Source organism: Dendropsophus ebraccatus, chromosome 5, assembly GCF_027789765.1.
Source record: "Dendropsophus ebraccatus isolate aDenEbr1 chromosome 5, aDenEbr1.pat, whole genome shotgun sequence".
NCBI classification, from domain to species: domain Eukaryota; kingdom Metazoa; phylum Chordata; class Amphibia; order Anura; family Hylidae; genus Dendropsophus; species Dendropsophus ebraccatus.
This window is the reverse complement of record NC_091458.1, coordinates 139,998,385-140,014,789: the sequence shown is the minus strand read 5'-3', so window position 1 is coordinate 140,014,789 and position 16,405 is coordinate 139,998,385. Positions and strand designations below refer to the sequence as shown.

The 16,405-nt window shown below is 46.2% G+C and overlaps 1 protein-coding gene across 1 annotated transcript in view; it reads right to left on the bottom strand.

Annotated features, from left to right (window-relative positions):
- Nucleotides 1-16,405, bottom strand: part of ACACA (acetyl-CoA carboxylase alpha) — a 220,232-nt gene that overhangs the window by 163,831 nt on the left and 39,996 nt on the right. Inside the window, exons 18-24 of the mRNA XM_069971462.1 lie at nt 15,188-15,338; nt 13,710-13,844; nt 12,419-12,565; nt 9,780-9,968; nt 7,583-7,683; nt 6,363-6,451; nt 1,597-1,721 (exon numbers count right to left, since the gene is read on the bottom strand). Coding sequence (XP_069827563.1) covers nt 1,597-1,721; nt 6,363-6,451; nt 7,583-7,683; nt 9,780-9,968; nt 12,419-12,565; nt 13,710-13,844; nt 15,188-15,338 — 937 coding nt within the window. The remainder of the gene's footprint in view (nt 1-1,596; nt 1,722-6,362; nt 6,452-7,582; nt 7,684-9,779; nt 9,969-12,418; nt 12,566-13,709; nt 13,845-15,187; nt 15,339-16,405) is intronic.

The window sequence follows — 16,405 nt, the reverse complement described above, 5'->3', positions numbered from 1 at the left end:
TCAGAACCAACCCCCGTCTTGTACAGGAGAGAGCTGAAACAACAGTGTCTACATTTCCCTATATTAGGAGAGTCTGTAGTTTCCCCCGCCCTCGGCCAGGTGATCATTGTGTCATGTCAGTGGTGGTTACAGCTTGCCTGGCAACACAAGAGACAGATCATGTGACCTCTGTCTCAGAAGGGAGGGGGAGGGCAGAGGAGTGGAGACAGAGGGGAGTAGGCAGTGAGGATTTTCTGCAGCTTAAGGCTGGGTTCACACACAGTATATTTCAGGCAATATTTGGTCCTCATAGCAACCAAAACCAGGAGTGGGTTAAAAACACAGAAAGGCTCTGTTCACACAATGTTGAAATTGAGTGGATGGCCATCATATAACGGTAAATAACTGCCATTATTTCAATAAAACAGCCGTTGTTTTAAGATAACCGCAAATAGTTGCCATTATATGACGGCCATCCACTCAATTACAACATTATGTGAACAGAGCCTTTCTGTGCTTTCAATCCACTCCTGGTTTTGGTTGCTATGAGGACCTGACATGAGGACCAAATACTGCCTGAAATATACTGTGTGTGAACCCAGCCTTAGGGTGTGAGTCAGGATGTGATACAGACAAAATGTTCCAATTCCTTTAATAGAAACCTATTACACACAAACTTAGATTATGGGTGGGAATTAAAAAAGGTTAAAACTTTCCTTGCCCCCTGCCTGCCCATTAGGCGAGGGGGGTTGAGGTTACGGCTGGGGGTGTACATTAATAAATCTCCCCCAAAATGCCCATATCCCCCAATGCAAATAATAAATGTAGAAAAAAAACCACACACAGTTATTAGGTATCGCCACATGCAAAGTGAAGCAATGACCACATGATTTAACCCACATGGGGACCACAGAAAATTTAAAGTTAGAAAATTTTGCAATTTTTTGAGTAAGACACCATTTCTCACAAAAGAAATGTAAGAATACCTGCCAAAATTTACCACTAAAAGTACAATGACTCATGAAAAAACAAAATCTCAGAATTGCCTGAATAAGGTATAGCATCACAGAGCTGTAACCGCATAGTGAGACAGGTAAGACAGGTCCCTAAGGCCCAAACGAGCCTGGTCCTGAAGGTGTTAAAGGGGTTATCCAGTGAAAATCTTTTGCTTTCAAATCAACTGATGTCAGAAAGTTACATAGAGTTGTAATTTACTTCAATTAAAAAATCTCAAGTCTTCCCATACTTATTAGCTGCTGTATGTCATGCAGGAAATTTTGTTTTATTTTCAGTCTGACACAGTGCTCTCTGCTGACATCTCTGGCTGATACAGGAACTCTGAATCCCCATAGAAAACCTCTCCTGCTCTGGACAGTTCCTGTCTCGGTCAGAGATGTCAGCAGAGAGCAGTGTGTCATACTGAAAATTAAACATTTCCTTCAGAACATACAGCAGCTAATAAATGAGATTTTTTAATAGAAGTAAATTACAAATCTATATAACTTTCTTACACCAGTTGATTTCAAAGAAAAAGATTTTCGCTGGACAACCCCTTTAAAAGGGAAGACAACAGCAGGAAATTATCCAGATCCCGAACTTTATTAATGGGGGACTTACAATCAGCATAGTAATCAGAAGATTCTTCTTGGTGACTTGGGCGTGGGAGAAAATGTAGTTCAGCACCATTGTGAGGTCACTCTTATTCTCTTCCCGGAGACTGAAGACGCACTTATCGTAATGACCTGAAGGACCAAAAGCAGAGGGAAAAGATCAAATCCCTCCACAACTAATATGTGACAGATACAAGGAGAATGCTGGGAACGTAATGAGGAACGAATCATACAAATGATGGCCTGGGTATCCATGTATAACCTGTTTTTTATGTACTCCATAGCCATGTACTCCATCTATGCTCAGGGGATGTAAAGCGCGTAGCTCTGTGTGAGCTGTGTCTCTTAAAAATTATCATGATTTACCTGTCCCCCCGGCACCCGAGGCAGAGGCCGCCCGACCCCTGGTAGAGCCCCCGATACTCATCCCCTCCTGATGGATGTCAGACTCACCTCCTCTCATTTACATATCGAGCACGCAGACCAGCGGGTGGCGGCTTCCACTCGACAGGAACAACAGGAGGGGGTAAGTATAGGGGCTCTACTGGGGAGGGGGGGCGTACGGGCTCTGCCCCAGGTGCCGGGTTCTCGTCAAACATAAGGTTACATATTCATTAGTTGTAATCATCACTGTATGTCAGCTATTTGTTCCCCCGATGAAGCCTAGTGTTGTTAATGTTGAAGGGAGAAATATGTTGGGAAACTGCACTGACTGGAGGGCTATTACTGCAGCTTAAATAGTGTTTTTAAGTTATTGTTAACTGGGGATCTTCAGTCTTAGCTTGAGGTCAGGGTTTGTTATTAAAGGGAACCAATCAGCCCGTTTGGGCTGATATGGTTCCCTTGAGCATTGTATAAAGCACCTGGAGCGGCCCCGGCACGTACCGGTCGCGGCCACAGCAGGTGTTTTATAACTGAGAAAATGACTTTTATTCCCCGGCTCGTGACTAGATACGAGCGGGGAAGTAGTCATGGTGGGCGGCTCCCCGCTCGTATCTAGTCACTGCGCTTTGCCTGTCAGCGCGCTCAGAGGGGATGATTGACAGGCAGAGAGGTCCGTTACTGGCCTCTGCCTGTCAATCATCCCGCCGAACGCGCTGACAGGCAGAGCGCAGTGACTAGATACGAGCGGGGAGCCGCCCCCCATGACTACTTCCCCGCTCGTATCTAGTCACGAGCCGGGGAATAAAAGTCATTTTCTCCGTTATAAAACACCTGCTGTGGCCGCGACCGGTGCGTGTCGGGGCCGCTCCAGGTGCTTTATACTATGCTCAAGGGAACCATATCAGCCCAAGCGGGCTGATCGGTTCCCTTTAAATGCCATATCTTTGACCCATGTTGTACAATTTGCTTTGGCCACTGTGAAACACTGCAAAGCCGTCTACAGCAGAGAGAAGCAGAATGAAGGCAGGTTTGCATTGCTTATTTTAGCCTATGGAGAGTGGGAGGGGAAGAGGAGGAAGAGGAGACAAACAGACTGTGCAATGTGCAGACTTTATGGCTAGAGAAAACGCTGGATGCACAGGTCAGACTGCTCAGTGCTGGTCTGGGAACTTCTGCAGGTTTGCTAAAGTTAGGTATGATTGCAGGAGTTTTAGTGTCTATATAGTGTATAGGAGGCAGCACACAGGCTAGTCTAAATCCACACTACAGCTGAGCATAGGGAAAGCAGACACAGGGATGGAGCCTGCAGGGGGCAGCAAAGAGGCTAGTCTACATCCATAGGGAAAGTAGATGCAGGGATGGAGCCCGCAGGGGGCAGCACAGAGGCTAGTCTACATCCATAGGGAAAGCAGATGCAGGGATGGAGCCCGCAGGGGGCAGCACAGAGGCTAGTCTACATCTATAGCGAAAGTAGATGCAGGGATGGAGCCTGCAGTGGGCAGCACAGAGGCACAGAGCAGAGTTGTATTATATACATCATCCGATCACATATCACTGGTTTGCGTGTATTGTGTGATGCCTGGCTTCAGATTTCATGCTTTCAGCTTATTTACTTATACTGTTAGGGCCAGTTCACACTGAGTAAACTCGGCATTATTCCGTGGCGGAATCCCGCTGTGCTCAGTGTGCTGCTGTAAGTAAATGAGAGGGCATAGCTCCCAACTGTCCCGGATTCCGCTGGACAGTCCCATTTTCGGGGTGCTGTCCCGCAGTCGCGGAACGGCACCCAGTGTCCCGCATTATATGTGGCCCCACCGAAAAAAACAATAAACCAGTAAATCACCTGTCCGCCGGTCCCAGCAGCTCCTCTCCCGGCAGAGCGCGCACTCCCGTCATCCTCCGGGGCGGGCAGCGGGGTATACAGACACTGACTGTGCCGGAAGTGACCTGCAGCCTCTATCATGAATTACTTCTGGCACAGTCAGTGTCTAAATACCCCGCTGCCCGCCCCGAAGGATGACGGGAGTGCGTGCTCTGCCGGGAGAGGAGCTGCTGGGACCGGCGGACAGGTGAGTTGCTGGTTTATTGTTTTTCTGGTCGGGCCACACAAATGGGAGGATATGCTACTATGTGGGGTGCTATATGGGGGATTGGCTACTATATGGGGGGATTGGCTACTATGTGGGGCACTATATGGGGGCATTGGCTACTATGTGGGGCATATATAGGGGCATTGGCTACTATGTAGGCACTATATGGGGGATTGGCTGTAGGAGGCTATGGAGGGGAGTGGCTATGGAGGGTCACTATGGGGGCGTGGCTATGGAGGGCCGCTATGGGGGCGTGGCTATGGGGACCACGGCGCAAATGTCCCTCTTTGCAAAAGTTGGGAGGTATAGAGAGGGTGTCACTTGTCACTTCTTTGAGCGGAGAGCAGCGGCAGCGGACGAGCGCGCGCCCTCTCATTCACTTACAGCAGCACACTGAGCACGGCGGGATTCCGCGGCGGAGAGGTCCGCCGCAGAATTACGCTGTGTTTACTCAGTGTGAACTGGCCCTCAAAAGGCATGGTCACATGCTTCTCCATGTCGGCCATCTTATGGACAGACTCAGCACACAGCAGGACACAGGGAGCCGCTGTCAGTATATACAGTGAGTACAGGGAGCTGCTGTCAGTATATACAGTGAGTACAAGGAGCTGCTGTCAATATATACAGTGAGTACAGGGAGCTGCTGTCAGTATATACAGTGAGTACACAGGGAGCTGCTGTCAGTATATACAGTGAGTACACAGGGAGCTGCTGTCAGTATATACAGTGAGTACACAGGGAGCTGCTGTCAGTATATACAGTGAGTACACAGAGAGCTGCTGTCAGTAAGTGCAGTGAGTACACAGGGAGCTGCTGTCAGTATATACAGTGAGTACAGGGAGCTGCTGTCAGTATATACAGTGAGTACACAGGGAGCTGCTGTCACTATATACAGTGAGTACAGGGAGCTGCTGTCACTATATACAGTGAGTACAGGGAGCTGCTGTCACTATATACAGTGAGTACACAGGCAGCTGCTGTCAGTATATACAGTGAGTACAGGGAGCTGCTGTCAGTATATACAGTGAGCACACAGGGAGCTGCTGGCAGTATATACAGTGAGTACACAGGCAGCTGCTGTCAGTATATACAGTGAGTACAGGGAGCTGCTGTCAGTATATACAGTGAGCACACAGGGAGCTGCTGGCAGTATATACAGTGAGCACACAGGGAGCTGCTTTCAATATATACAGTGAGTATACGGGGAGCTGCTGGCAGTAAGTGTAGTGAGCACAGTTACTAATACTGTACACTAAACAATTTTACTATAAAGTGGCCAAACCTTTAATTCTGCTACATGAAATCCAGAGCAGATTAGGTATGTGCGAACTCACTCACAGGTTATACATATGTGTAGAGGAAAAAAATATTCTGATTTTCCATAGTGTAATCCCCCTGAGGAAGTTACCAAGAGTGATGAAACGTGTGGGGTTTGGGGACTCTGTGGTATTCACCTTACATGGGGGAGGGGGTACACCTTTCCTCACTGCATTATATTTATATATATATATAAATATAGTTATATATGTATATAATAATATATATATAACTACATTTCAGATTATTATTTAGGGATCAGAGTTGGAGTCCGGGGGTTTCCTTTATGGTTCCTTGTGGTTTCTCCTCATTTGGTTTTATTTGTGGTTTTAACAGTTTTTAGGGTGCCTTCACACGTACCGTATCGCTGCGTTTTTAACGGTGTGTTTTTGCTGCATTTTTTACATGCGCATTTTGATTTTCACATGAAAATCATGTGAAAATCAAAACGCGCATGTAAAAAACACAGCAAAAACGCACCGTTAAAAACGCAGCGATACGGTACGTGTGAAGGCACCCTTAATGTGTTTTATCCTAAAGATGCATATTAAACCTATCATTTATATATTCTTGAGAAGTGCAGCCTCTTTATAGGTACACGTCTTTGTCGTTTTCCGTTACATGTGTGCCTTAGTGTACCATCTTATGGGGATCATTCTGCACCCAGTGACAAAGATTCTCTCTATTTATTGTTTGTGGTGTCCACTCGCTGCTTAGGTCATAGTGCATTTCAATCTGCATATGAAAAAGGCAATGGGTACCTAAATGAGTGTATATCTAATCTAAGCGTAGGTTTTATAAGGGTACTTGTCCCTACCGCATTTCACCAGCAGGTGGCAGCCAAACACCATTTTTAGTAGCTTACTATCTAGCTATCTGTCTCCAAAACTCCTAAGATGCCATTAGATGAAAATGAAAATGAATGAGGCTGATTTGTTTTTGGATTCATAATGAAACAGCAACGTAAAAGCAAAGAACATACCGTGCTGGAACTGTGTTTCAACTTTCAGATACTGACGGAGCAAATCCATGACTACAGCTTTCATGTGACCTCGTATGCCGCTTCGGTACCTGACAAAATTATATAGATGTTTAATAAAACACACAGAAATGCTCAGTCATTAGAGACAAGGAAATAGGCCTAGTCACAAAACTCTGCAAGGACACCAGGTCATTCTGTCCAAATATCCATTTACAAAGGATCAGTGTAATTCGTTGCTTACCAGACGAGATTTTATATAGAGAAGTACTATTGTCTAAATCATTTAAAGAGTAGAAGCCAATAAAAATATCATCTTTAGAGAAGTAGTCAGACAAGTCAAAAGTTATTGACTGCAGCGGATCTCACTGCTGCAATTGGAAGATATAGCTGGGAAGAGAGTGCGGCAGCTGCGTGATCCACTCCCTGGACGTATCTCCGTAATGGCCAATTCTGACAATGTTAGTCTATGAGGCTACATTGCTGGAATTAGTAGCCGGCCGGGGAATGGATGGAGCTGGTTCTGTGTTCCCTCCAAGACTATACCTCCTGATCAGAGAGGGTGTCAGCAGTGAGACCCACTGTGATCAATAACTTGTGACATGTCTAATGACATGGCAAATCTAAATGATATGTAGACTTTAATTTGGCCTGAATGGTCTGTATGAAAAGTAGAGAATCCTTTACCATTACTATATCATGTGCTGCTCTGTTCTACTCAAAAGAACCAGATGGAACCATGTGTACCATTCTCTGGGAAGAAAAAAAAAAAGTTTATATGTTGGTGGGAACAGCATGAAAATAAAGAAACAGCCTTCCCCTAAAGCTCCCCCTATGTAGTCTTCTCGTCCTTTCAAGCTGCAAATAGACAAACCCGAACATTGACAGGTTTGCTTAACACTAGATATGAAGACAAAACCTTCCCTGGTTCATTCCAAGGCTATTTGCTTAGTTTTCTCTTTGCATGGGTGTGAGCGCTCTAAAAAGTGTGAGCAAAGGTGGAAATACCTGTTCAGTTTGGAAGAAATTTAGATTTTCATGTTTGAAAAAAAAAAAAAAGGGGGGAGGAGGGGGGGGACGAGCCAAAACACCATAAAATGATGTTGAAATCGACAATAATGTGATTTATGTGTCGGTGAAAAACAACCATCCAAACTCTGTGAAGCAAATCCCTGGTTATGGTAGAGCGCTCCTCGCCCTCGCTCGCTCACTTAACATCTCACCTTTGCACCAGTTGCACAATGCTTTGTGTGTTCATGAAGAAAACCTCACGTTCAGATTTACGGTTCAGTGTCGCTGCGTGACTGTCCAATATGTTTGCAATCTGTGCAAAAGGAAAGAAAAATGTTTTTTTTTTTTTTTTTTTTTTTTAAAACCTAAAGGAAACGCAGAATAATTCACAAAAATGATAAAACTGGATGCAATATTGTTGAATCGAGAAATCGTTTTTTTTTTTAAGTTACCGCTACACTTACCCCTGCCACACTGCAACTTTTAACATAGGTGGGACCAGACCCTCCAATGTATGAATATATACTGTATACATGGCTACTCAATTTCCATGGGCCTGGTGCTCTCATACTGTGCTAGACAGGTTATAGGTGGCCCTTCTCCTGTACATACTTTCCGTAGAGCTTTATGCTCATAGTGTGGCGTGCCATAGAAACAGTAGTGTGCCGCCAGTAAGTTGGTGCATGCTATGAAGGAAATTTTACACATTTTTTCTACATTGTAGGATGGGCAGTGATTGACAGCCAAGGAGGCTACTAATGGTCTCTCTTCACCTGTCAATCACCCCGCAGAGCACGATGACTAGTCACAGCCCGGTCTTAGCCCCGATGTCTAGTTAGTTTGCGGTGGATTTAAAAAAAAAAACAAAAAAAAAAAACAAAAAAACACTGCTTTTCCTGCATGTAAAGGTACCACGCTGTCAGGAGAAGCTATGGCTGAGATTATCCGACCTACTGAACTGAATAAATTCTTTATTTAGACAAACCAAAACCACATTTTCGCAGTTACAGGCAGGAACCGGGGCACACCGGTTACACTGTATCATCAGGAACTGTACGTGTTCATCAGCAGGTGCCGTAAGGGAGGAGGCACGGCCCGTCCTTAGGTGCAGATACACTAGATAGAATGAAACCTTTAGGAAGAAGAAAGAAAAAGAGAGACTTCTCGGGCAGAGAGAGGGGGCAAAGGGGGAGAAGAAGAGGAGAAAGGTAGGAAGGGAAAGAGAAGAGCAAGAGGAAAAGGGGAAAGGCATGGAGGGGGGGCAGGAAACCTCAGGAGGGGGTGGGGGTGGGGGTGGGGGGTGCAGAAACTACAGCTACCGCCAATGACTGTTTATGTCCGCCTCATGGCTCGCATTCAGGAAGGTGAGATGGACTCCGCATCTTGTACGAGAAAGATGGCATATTCTGTCGTGCCTTGAAATTCCAACCAACTGAACCATGTCTTAGTGAAACGAGAATTAGCATTGTGTAAGGAGGAAGTGAGGTCCTCCATTCTCATGAGTTCATTGACCTTGCTTACCCAGAGCGAGATTGGCGGGGGTACAGTGCGTTTCCAGTACAGAGGGACACAGGATCTAGCCGCTATGACCAGAAAGCGGAGCAATGAGCGTTTGTATTTTTTCATGGACATCTCGCTGTGATGCAGGAGGAACAGCGCAGGGGTAAAGTCTATGGAGAGCCCCGTCACCAGGCGGGAGACCTCCTGTACCTTGTCCCAAAAGGGCTTCAGTAGGGGGCACGACCAGAAAATGTGCAGGAAGGTACCCCGAGCACCACCACAGCGCCAACACATCGGGTCAGTCTCAGGCCAGATAGCATGTGACATCACTGGTACCTGGTATCAGCAGGACATGATTTTATATTCCGCTTCCTGTAATGTACTTCTATTAAAATGCTATACACAATGCTCTCTGCTGCCATCTCAGTCAATGTCAGGAACTGTCCAGAGCAGGAGAGGTTTTCTGGTTCAATGTTTTTATTAGGTTTTTTAAGAACATATTACAAAAGAGAAAATCTATAAGCACTGACTTTAGTGCCAACAGTATAGTTAACATGTTTGTACAACAAGCTAGGTATTGGCTGCTGCTCTGGACAGTTCCTGACATGGACAGAGGTGGCAGCAGAGAGCACTGTGTCAGACTGGAAAGAACATACCAATTCCTGCAGGACATACAGCAGCTGATACAGGTGCTGGATGACCAAAGATTTTTTTATTAGAAGTTACAAATCTCCCGCCAGCAAAATCGACTGCGTACTGATGGGGTGAGGAAACATGACAACAGATAAGCTTTATAACACGCTGCCTGCAGACTGGGCAGCATTTTCAATGTGACTGGTTCCCATTCTATTCCTTTCCTATTGGCAGAATACCAGATGATGCGGAGAGTTTCCAGAGCTGAAGCTTTACCTGCTGGCTTGGAAACTGGCACAACACGGAGGTGATGTTACTGGCGTATTGCGCCATTTCTTTTTTTATAGCTTTTTCCACGTTGGGTGGGATCCGCCCTGATACACTGGTCATGATGTCCTGAAGCTCCAACAGAGGTAGCGAGGGATCCCGAAGAGTCTTCATTAGTCTTTCCACCCAGTCTTTAACCTTAAAAAAAAAAAAAAAAAAAAAAGTTTAGTTCTGTTACTTCTGGACACAAAATTTTATGGTTGATTTTTCACCATCAGAATGTCGGTGTGCTGGGAAATTGCTGTCTGACAGCTTTCTCCCTCTATTGGGTCCAGGCAGACAGCTGTCACTCAGCAGCCAATGGGCGATGCCGTGTTTAACCTCTTGGGCATAAGGAAACCGGTTACATTACACAATGCAAGTGAGGGTGGGTTCACACTGTGTGTTTGCAGTCTGCATTTAACAGATATAGTCTTAACTAGTTACTTTTAGGGTGGGTTCACACATAACGGATCCACAGCAGATTCCACGCTGCAAGTTTGCAGAGATTGCAGAGTTTGAGATTGTCATCCCACTGAGAGTATGTAAAAGGGGGCCCCCCTTAACCCCGCGGCTCGGTGCATACATTACTGGTCTGTGATTTGGTTTGCTTCTCCAGCTCCTGGGTCACTGCCATCCTGTTCAGCCAATCAGTGGCTGCGGCAGGGCAGCGCACCGATTGGCTGAGTAGGACATCTAGATGCTAGGAACCCCCGAAAAAGCTGGAGCGTGGACCTGGTAATATATGCACCAGGCCGTGGGGGTTAAGGGGGGCTGCCTTTTACACACGCCAGTTTGTAATCTCATTGAAAGTGAGAGTGAAGGGATTCGCAGCAGATTTCGACACAAACTCGCAGTGTGAGATCTGCTGCAGATGCGTTATGTGTGAACCCACCCTAAGGGCCCCATTACACGGAGCGATTAACGAGTAACGATCGCAAACGAGAGTGTTTATCGCTAACCTGAAATCTTTCACCATATTACACAGAACGATGGTTGTTAGATACGATTGTTATTGCGATCGTTTATTCCTTCTGATCTCAGGAGAACAACGGGCAATGTGCTATTACACTGAACGATTAGTGAACAAATGCGGAACTTGAGCGAAGGATTAGCGAACGATTAACAATAATTTTAGGTTTAGATCTAAATCAACGATCAACGACATACGAACGATTTTTCAATCGTTGCCTGCAATTACGATAATCGTCCCGTGTAATAGGGCCCTTAGGCGGTGTGTGCACAACGTACTGATAACTCAAACAACAACTGGAAATGACGGTCACACACGGCTGTTGCCTGAGCTTATCTGTACGTAGTGGGAGCATAGCCTAAGGGCCCTCTTACACAGATATTTATCCGACAGATTATTAAAGCTCAAGCCTGGAACAGACTATACACAGAACAGGTCATAAAGGAAAGACTGAGATTTCTCCTATTTCTTAAAACCATTTTTGGCTTTGGCTTCAAAAATCTGTCAGAGAAATCTGTTTCGATACCTTTTTTTATCATCTAAAGTCAATGGAAAAACAGATCCAAAGGGATGTCACACAACTGCATCCACTGGGTACGTTAAACAGACTGCAAAAATGCAGTGTGAACCCAGCCTAATAGTCTGCCGTAAGATTTTTCATTTTTTTTTATAAAAGGTAAAAAGGAGAGTATATTCTGAATCTGTCTGGATCCAATATATAGGCGAGAAGTGTGCACAGCCGGATACCTTGTAAGTCTGGAGACTCTTTACAGTTTACATTTATTTGTATCTTTAGTCAGGTTTTCTGATCAGACGCAATAAATCTGTATATCAATGCATGAGATGTGTCAGGTAGCATCATGTATACTATGTGACAGCCACACTGACACAATACCAGGGTATGCTTTCCTGGGTAGGGAATATTGTTACACCACATTAGTATTGCATGTCTGTTGCTTTATTCCACCCGGGGAAACAAAGCCTGGCTGTGAATAGATCCCCCCCTGCTCTCTTAGGGTCCTATTCCACCGGATGAGCAACAACGTAAATGAGCGCCGATCTGCTAGATCGGTGCTCGTTTACTGGGCCCATTTCACGGCCTCGATGATCGTGAAACAAGGGCTGCAGGGACATCGTTACCAATGTCCTTGCAGCCCTTGCTTCATACATTACCTGTCCGGGCTGCAGGTCTTCTTCTCCCGATCCCGCGAGCCGCAGCAGCTTCGAAGCGGGGCTGCCTAAACTGACAGACCGCTCAGCCAATCACTGGCCGCGGCGGTCCCGGCTAGTGATTGGCTTAGGGGTCTGTCAGTTCAGATAGCCCCGCTCCAAAGCCGATGCTGGGGCGCGGGATCGGGAGAAGAAGACCTGCAGCCCGGACAGGTAATGTATGGTTCTGCTGAAATCTTTGGTCGCCGCGTCATGCTATTCAACTGTAGCGATGTGCTGGTGGCAAACAACGATTTTAGGTCTGAACCTAAATAAACGATCAGCCGATGACACGATCATCAGCTGATCATTCTCTCTATTCCACCGAGCGAAAATTGTCTGAATCGGGCCGATTATCGCTCCTGTGGAATAGGCCCCTTAGTTAAACTTGATGGACATGTCATGTGACCAGGTACAGGATAGTTACCTTGCCGCTGAAGTAAGGCTCTGGTAGGCAGTATCCATTCATGACATTTACCAAGTTATCTAGCACATAGTGAAAGACTCGATGTAGCTTCTCTCCTTGCATAGCTGTGCTGTGTATTACTGGCAGAGTCCCTGTGTGGAGATCAGCCTGAAACACAGAAGAAAAAAAAGATAACACTTGCACACACACAGATAGATAGATAGATACATACACACTCAATACACGGGGGGGGGGGGGGGGGGGGGGCGGGTATGGCATTACACACAGGTATCTCACAGATTTTTGAAGCCAAAGCCAGGAATGGATTTGAGAAGAGGAGAAATCTCAGTCCTTTATGACCAAAAAAAATCTGTCAGATACATCTGCAAATGACTTATAGTTTTATCTGCAAACGACAAACGAATGAACATCTGCAAATTAACAGATTTGTGAAAAGTCGGTTAACCACAAACGATTTTTCGACATTTTAAAAGACAACGATTAATGATTTTTTTGCTTGTGGTTTGATCGTTGGGCGCTGTTACACAGGAAGATAATCTGTAATTTTCGATCGTTATAGTGAATTTTTAAACGATACAGATAGGTGTAATAGGGGTCTAAGGGCCCTATTACACAGAACAATTATGGTGAAGAAAATCGTTACATAATTTGAATTTAAAGGAAAAGTCCGGCAGATTATAAAATCCGGCAGCCGGCAGGGGGGAAATCGATTACTAACGAGTACTAACTTACCTGTCCCCACCAGAAGGACGTCCCGACGTAGGCTATGTTCCCCCCTAGTACTAACTTACCTCTCCCCGCAGGACCCCCACCAGAAGGACGTCCCGACGTAGGCTATGTTCCCACCTAGTACTAACTTACCTCTCCCCGCAAGACCCCCACCAGAAAGACGTCCCGACGTAGGCTATGTTCCCCCCTAGTACTAACTTACCTCTCCCCCAGAGGACCCCCACCAGAATGGCGTCCCGATGTAGGCTATGTTCCACCGTAGTACTAAAATACAGCTGTATTAAAATAATAATGCGCTTCATTGAAGTCAATTGGAGATCAGACGGCAGTGCACACACCGTATAGAATAATAATGAAAATGCTTATTACTTATGTCCTGCTTTTCAAAATACAGCCCTTTTCTTTTTTCCCCCATCTGTTCACATATTATATGTTCGCAGAAAATTGTGGTCATATTTAGCTTTTTATTTTATCGTGTGTGAGGATACCCCAAATATATTTAGGTTACTGAGATGTATGTAAAACATAGTGCAATAAAGGCTTTGCTTCTACAATGTCCTACCTGCTGAACTCTGCTGGGATCATCGAGCTGAAGTTTGGCAATTACACAACCAGGCTCGAGAACAGCCCCAGGACGCTTCACATAATGGATACATCCTGACTCCACGGCTGTCAAAGTCATCACCATCTTCATGACCTGTTATATAAGAAAATACCCTAGTTACTTCTTACCATAAAAGACACACTATATTGCTGGAAAATGGGGTATAAAATTCTAGTTCTGTGTCACTGATCTGTCACTTGCTGCAATTTTATAGGAGTATGTGCTGTAATGAGGCTCCTTCTGCCTATGTAAAGCCAAAAGGTATTATGGGAAATGCAGACTGCATATCAGAGGGGAAATCGGAATCAAAATGGAAGGCAACCCATGCATGCCACGTCAACTGAAATAGATATACACATGAGCTTCTACTTTAATAAATAGGTACTCCAGAGGAAAAAAAAAAATCTTTCAAATCAAATAGCCTCAGAAAGATTTGCAGATTTGTATTTTACTTCTATTTAAAAATCTTCAGTCTTCCAGTACTTATCAGCTGCTGTATGTCCTGCAGGAATTGGTGTCTGACACAGCGCTCTCTGCTGCCACCTCTGTCCAGGAACTGTCAAGAGCAAGAGAAGTTTTCTATGGAGATTTCCTACTGCTTTGGACAGTTGTGGCAACAGAGAGCACTGTGTCAGACTGTAGAGATTACACCACTTCCTGCTGGACATACAGCAGCTGATAAGTACTGGAAGACTTGGGATTTTAAACTAGAAATAAATTACAAATCTGTAATGTGGTATTCAGTGAAAGCAATTAGGTCCACTTATCTCCCCGATTCCAGCCCTAAGTCCCGCATCGCGCTGCTTCAGTCCCCGGCAGATTCCTGCTCTGAGAATAGTTATGCGGGCTGGTAACGTCACATCTCAAGCCACACCACAGACCAGGAATGGGCTGAAGACAATAGCAGCATGATGCAGGACCCAACACTGGAACATGAGGTAAAAAGGACCTTATTGCTTTCAACCAACCCTCCCCAGCCATAGTGAAAAAAGCACTCCCAGGGTACCCCTTTAAAGGGGTAGTCCGGCAGGGGGGCATTTTTTTTGCTGACACCGGGGAATAGGTGGCTGAGGGAAACGACGTCCACTCACCTCCCCGATTCCAGCGGCGGGTTCCGCACTGGGGCTCCGGTCCCCGGTTCCCGGCCGCTTCCTGGTGTCTGACGTGGGCCCGAGACGTGACATCACAGGTCTGCTCAGCCAGTCAGTGACGGAGGTGGGATCAGTTTAGTCTCGGGCCCCGCGTCAGACACCAGGAAGCAGCCGGGAACCGGGCACCGGAGCGCCGCGATGCGGGACCCGCTGCTGGAACCGGGGAGGTGAGTGGACGTAGTTTCCCTCAGCCACCTCCTCTCCGGTGTCAGGAAAAAAAATTCCCCCCCGCCGAGTACCCCTTTAACCATTCCTTAAAAAAATTAAATCATGATTCAACAATACCTCAATTTCAGCATAGCACTGCCCTGCAAAGACATGGCCTCCATCCTCCACCACATACTGGATAAGCTTGCCGGCAGATGGGGAGCGCAGAATAGAGGGATCATTTTCCTTTTCGAAAACACAGGTTTTATTTCCAATGGTGATCCGGTACCTGGAGAAAAACACATTGATCAGAATGACAGGTAAGCAGAGCTCAATCATGGTCGAACAGAAAGTAATGCGTCAGGTTAACTTGGAACAGGTTGTAGAATGGGCAAAAATACGGAATTTCTTTTCTTCATTTACAACATGGCACATATTCCAGCTATAGGGCCTAAAGGCGAGGAGAGAAGCTTCGGCCATCAACAGTAGGTCCAGAAAATGACAACAAGCCTAAAGCTGGGCTGAATTTAACATACGACATATGCCATTGTTGTTTTCCAGTTACTCACAAATCAAAAAGGTTTGCTATTAGGAACATAGCAGATTACATCCAGGCTTAAAGGGGGTTTACCATTAAAACATAACTTTTCATATGTTGCTGCCCATGGTGAGACTAAAAGTTCCTTCCATACTTGTTATTATCTATTTAAAGGGAACCAATCACACTAAAATTGGCCATAAAGGTAAGGAAACGTGCTGGTACATCAGCCAGCACGCTTCCTAACCATCCCCCTGTCCCCCCCTGTCCCATGAACATTCAGCCCGCAAAGTTAGTTTAATCGTGTCCCGCGCTCTATGCAAATTACCATACAAGTAGACACGGTGGGCGGGACGGCTGTTCGAGTAGTCACGGTGGGCGGGGTCTTCGTCAAGTAGTCACTGGGTCCTGGGCCGGCTCCTGCGCTGTAATCACGCCCATCCGGGCGTGTTGTAAAGCGGCGCTTGGTGACGTCACTCGGGGGGGGGGGGCGCATTGCACGTTGGCCACGCCGACGGCCTTACTAAGCTGCGCATGCGCAGTACAGCAGCGTCTTCTCAGGCTGCACTGCGCATGCGCAGCTTAGTAAAGACGTCGACGTGCAATCCCGCCCCCCCCCCCCCGGAGGGGCGTGATTACAGCGACAGGAGCCGGCCCAGGACCCAGTGACTACTTGACGAAGACCCCGCCCACCGTGACTACTCGAACAGCCGTCCCGCCCACCGTGACTACTTGTATGGTAATTTGCATAGAGCGCGGGACACGATTAAACTAACTTTGCGGGCTGAATGTTCATGGGACGGGGGGGACAGGGGGAT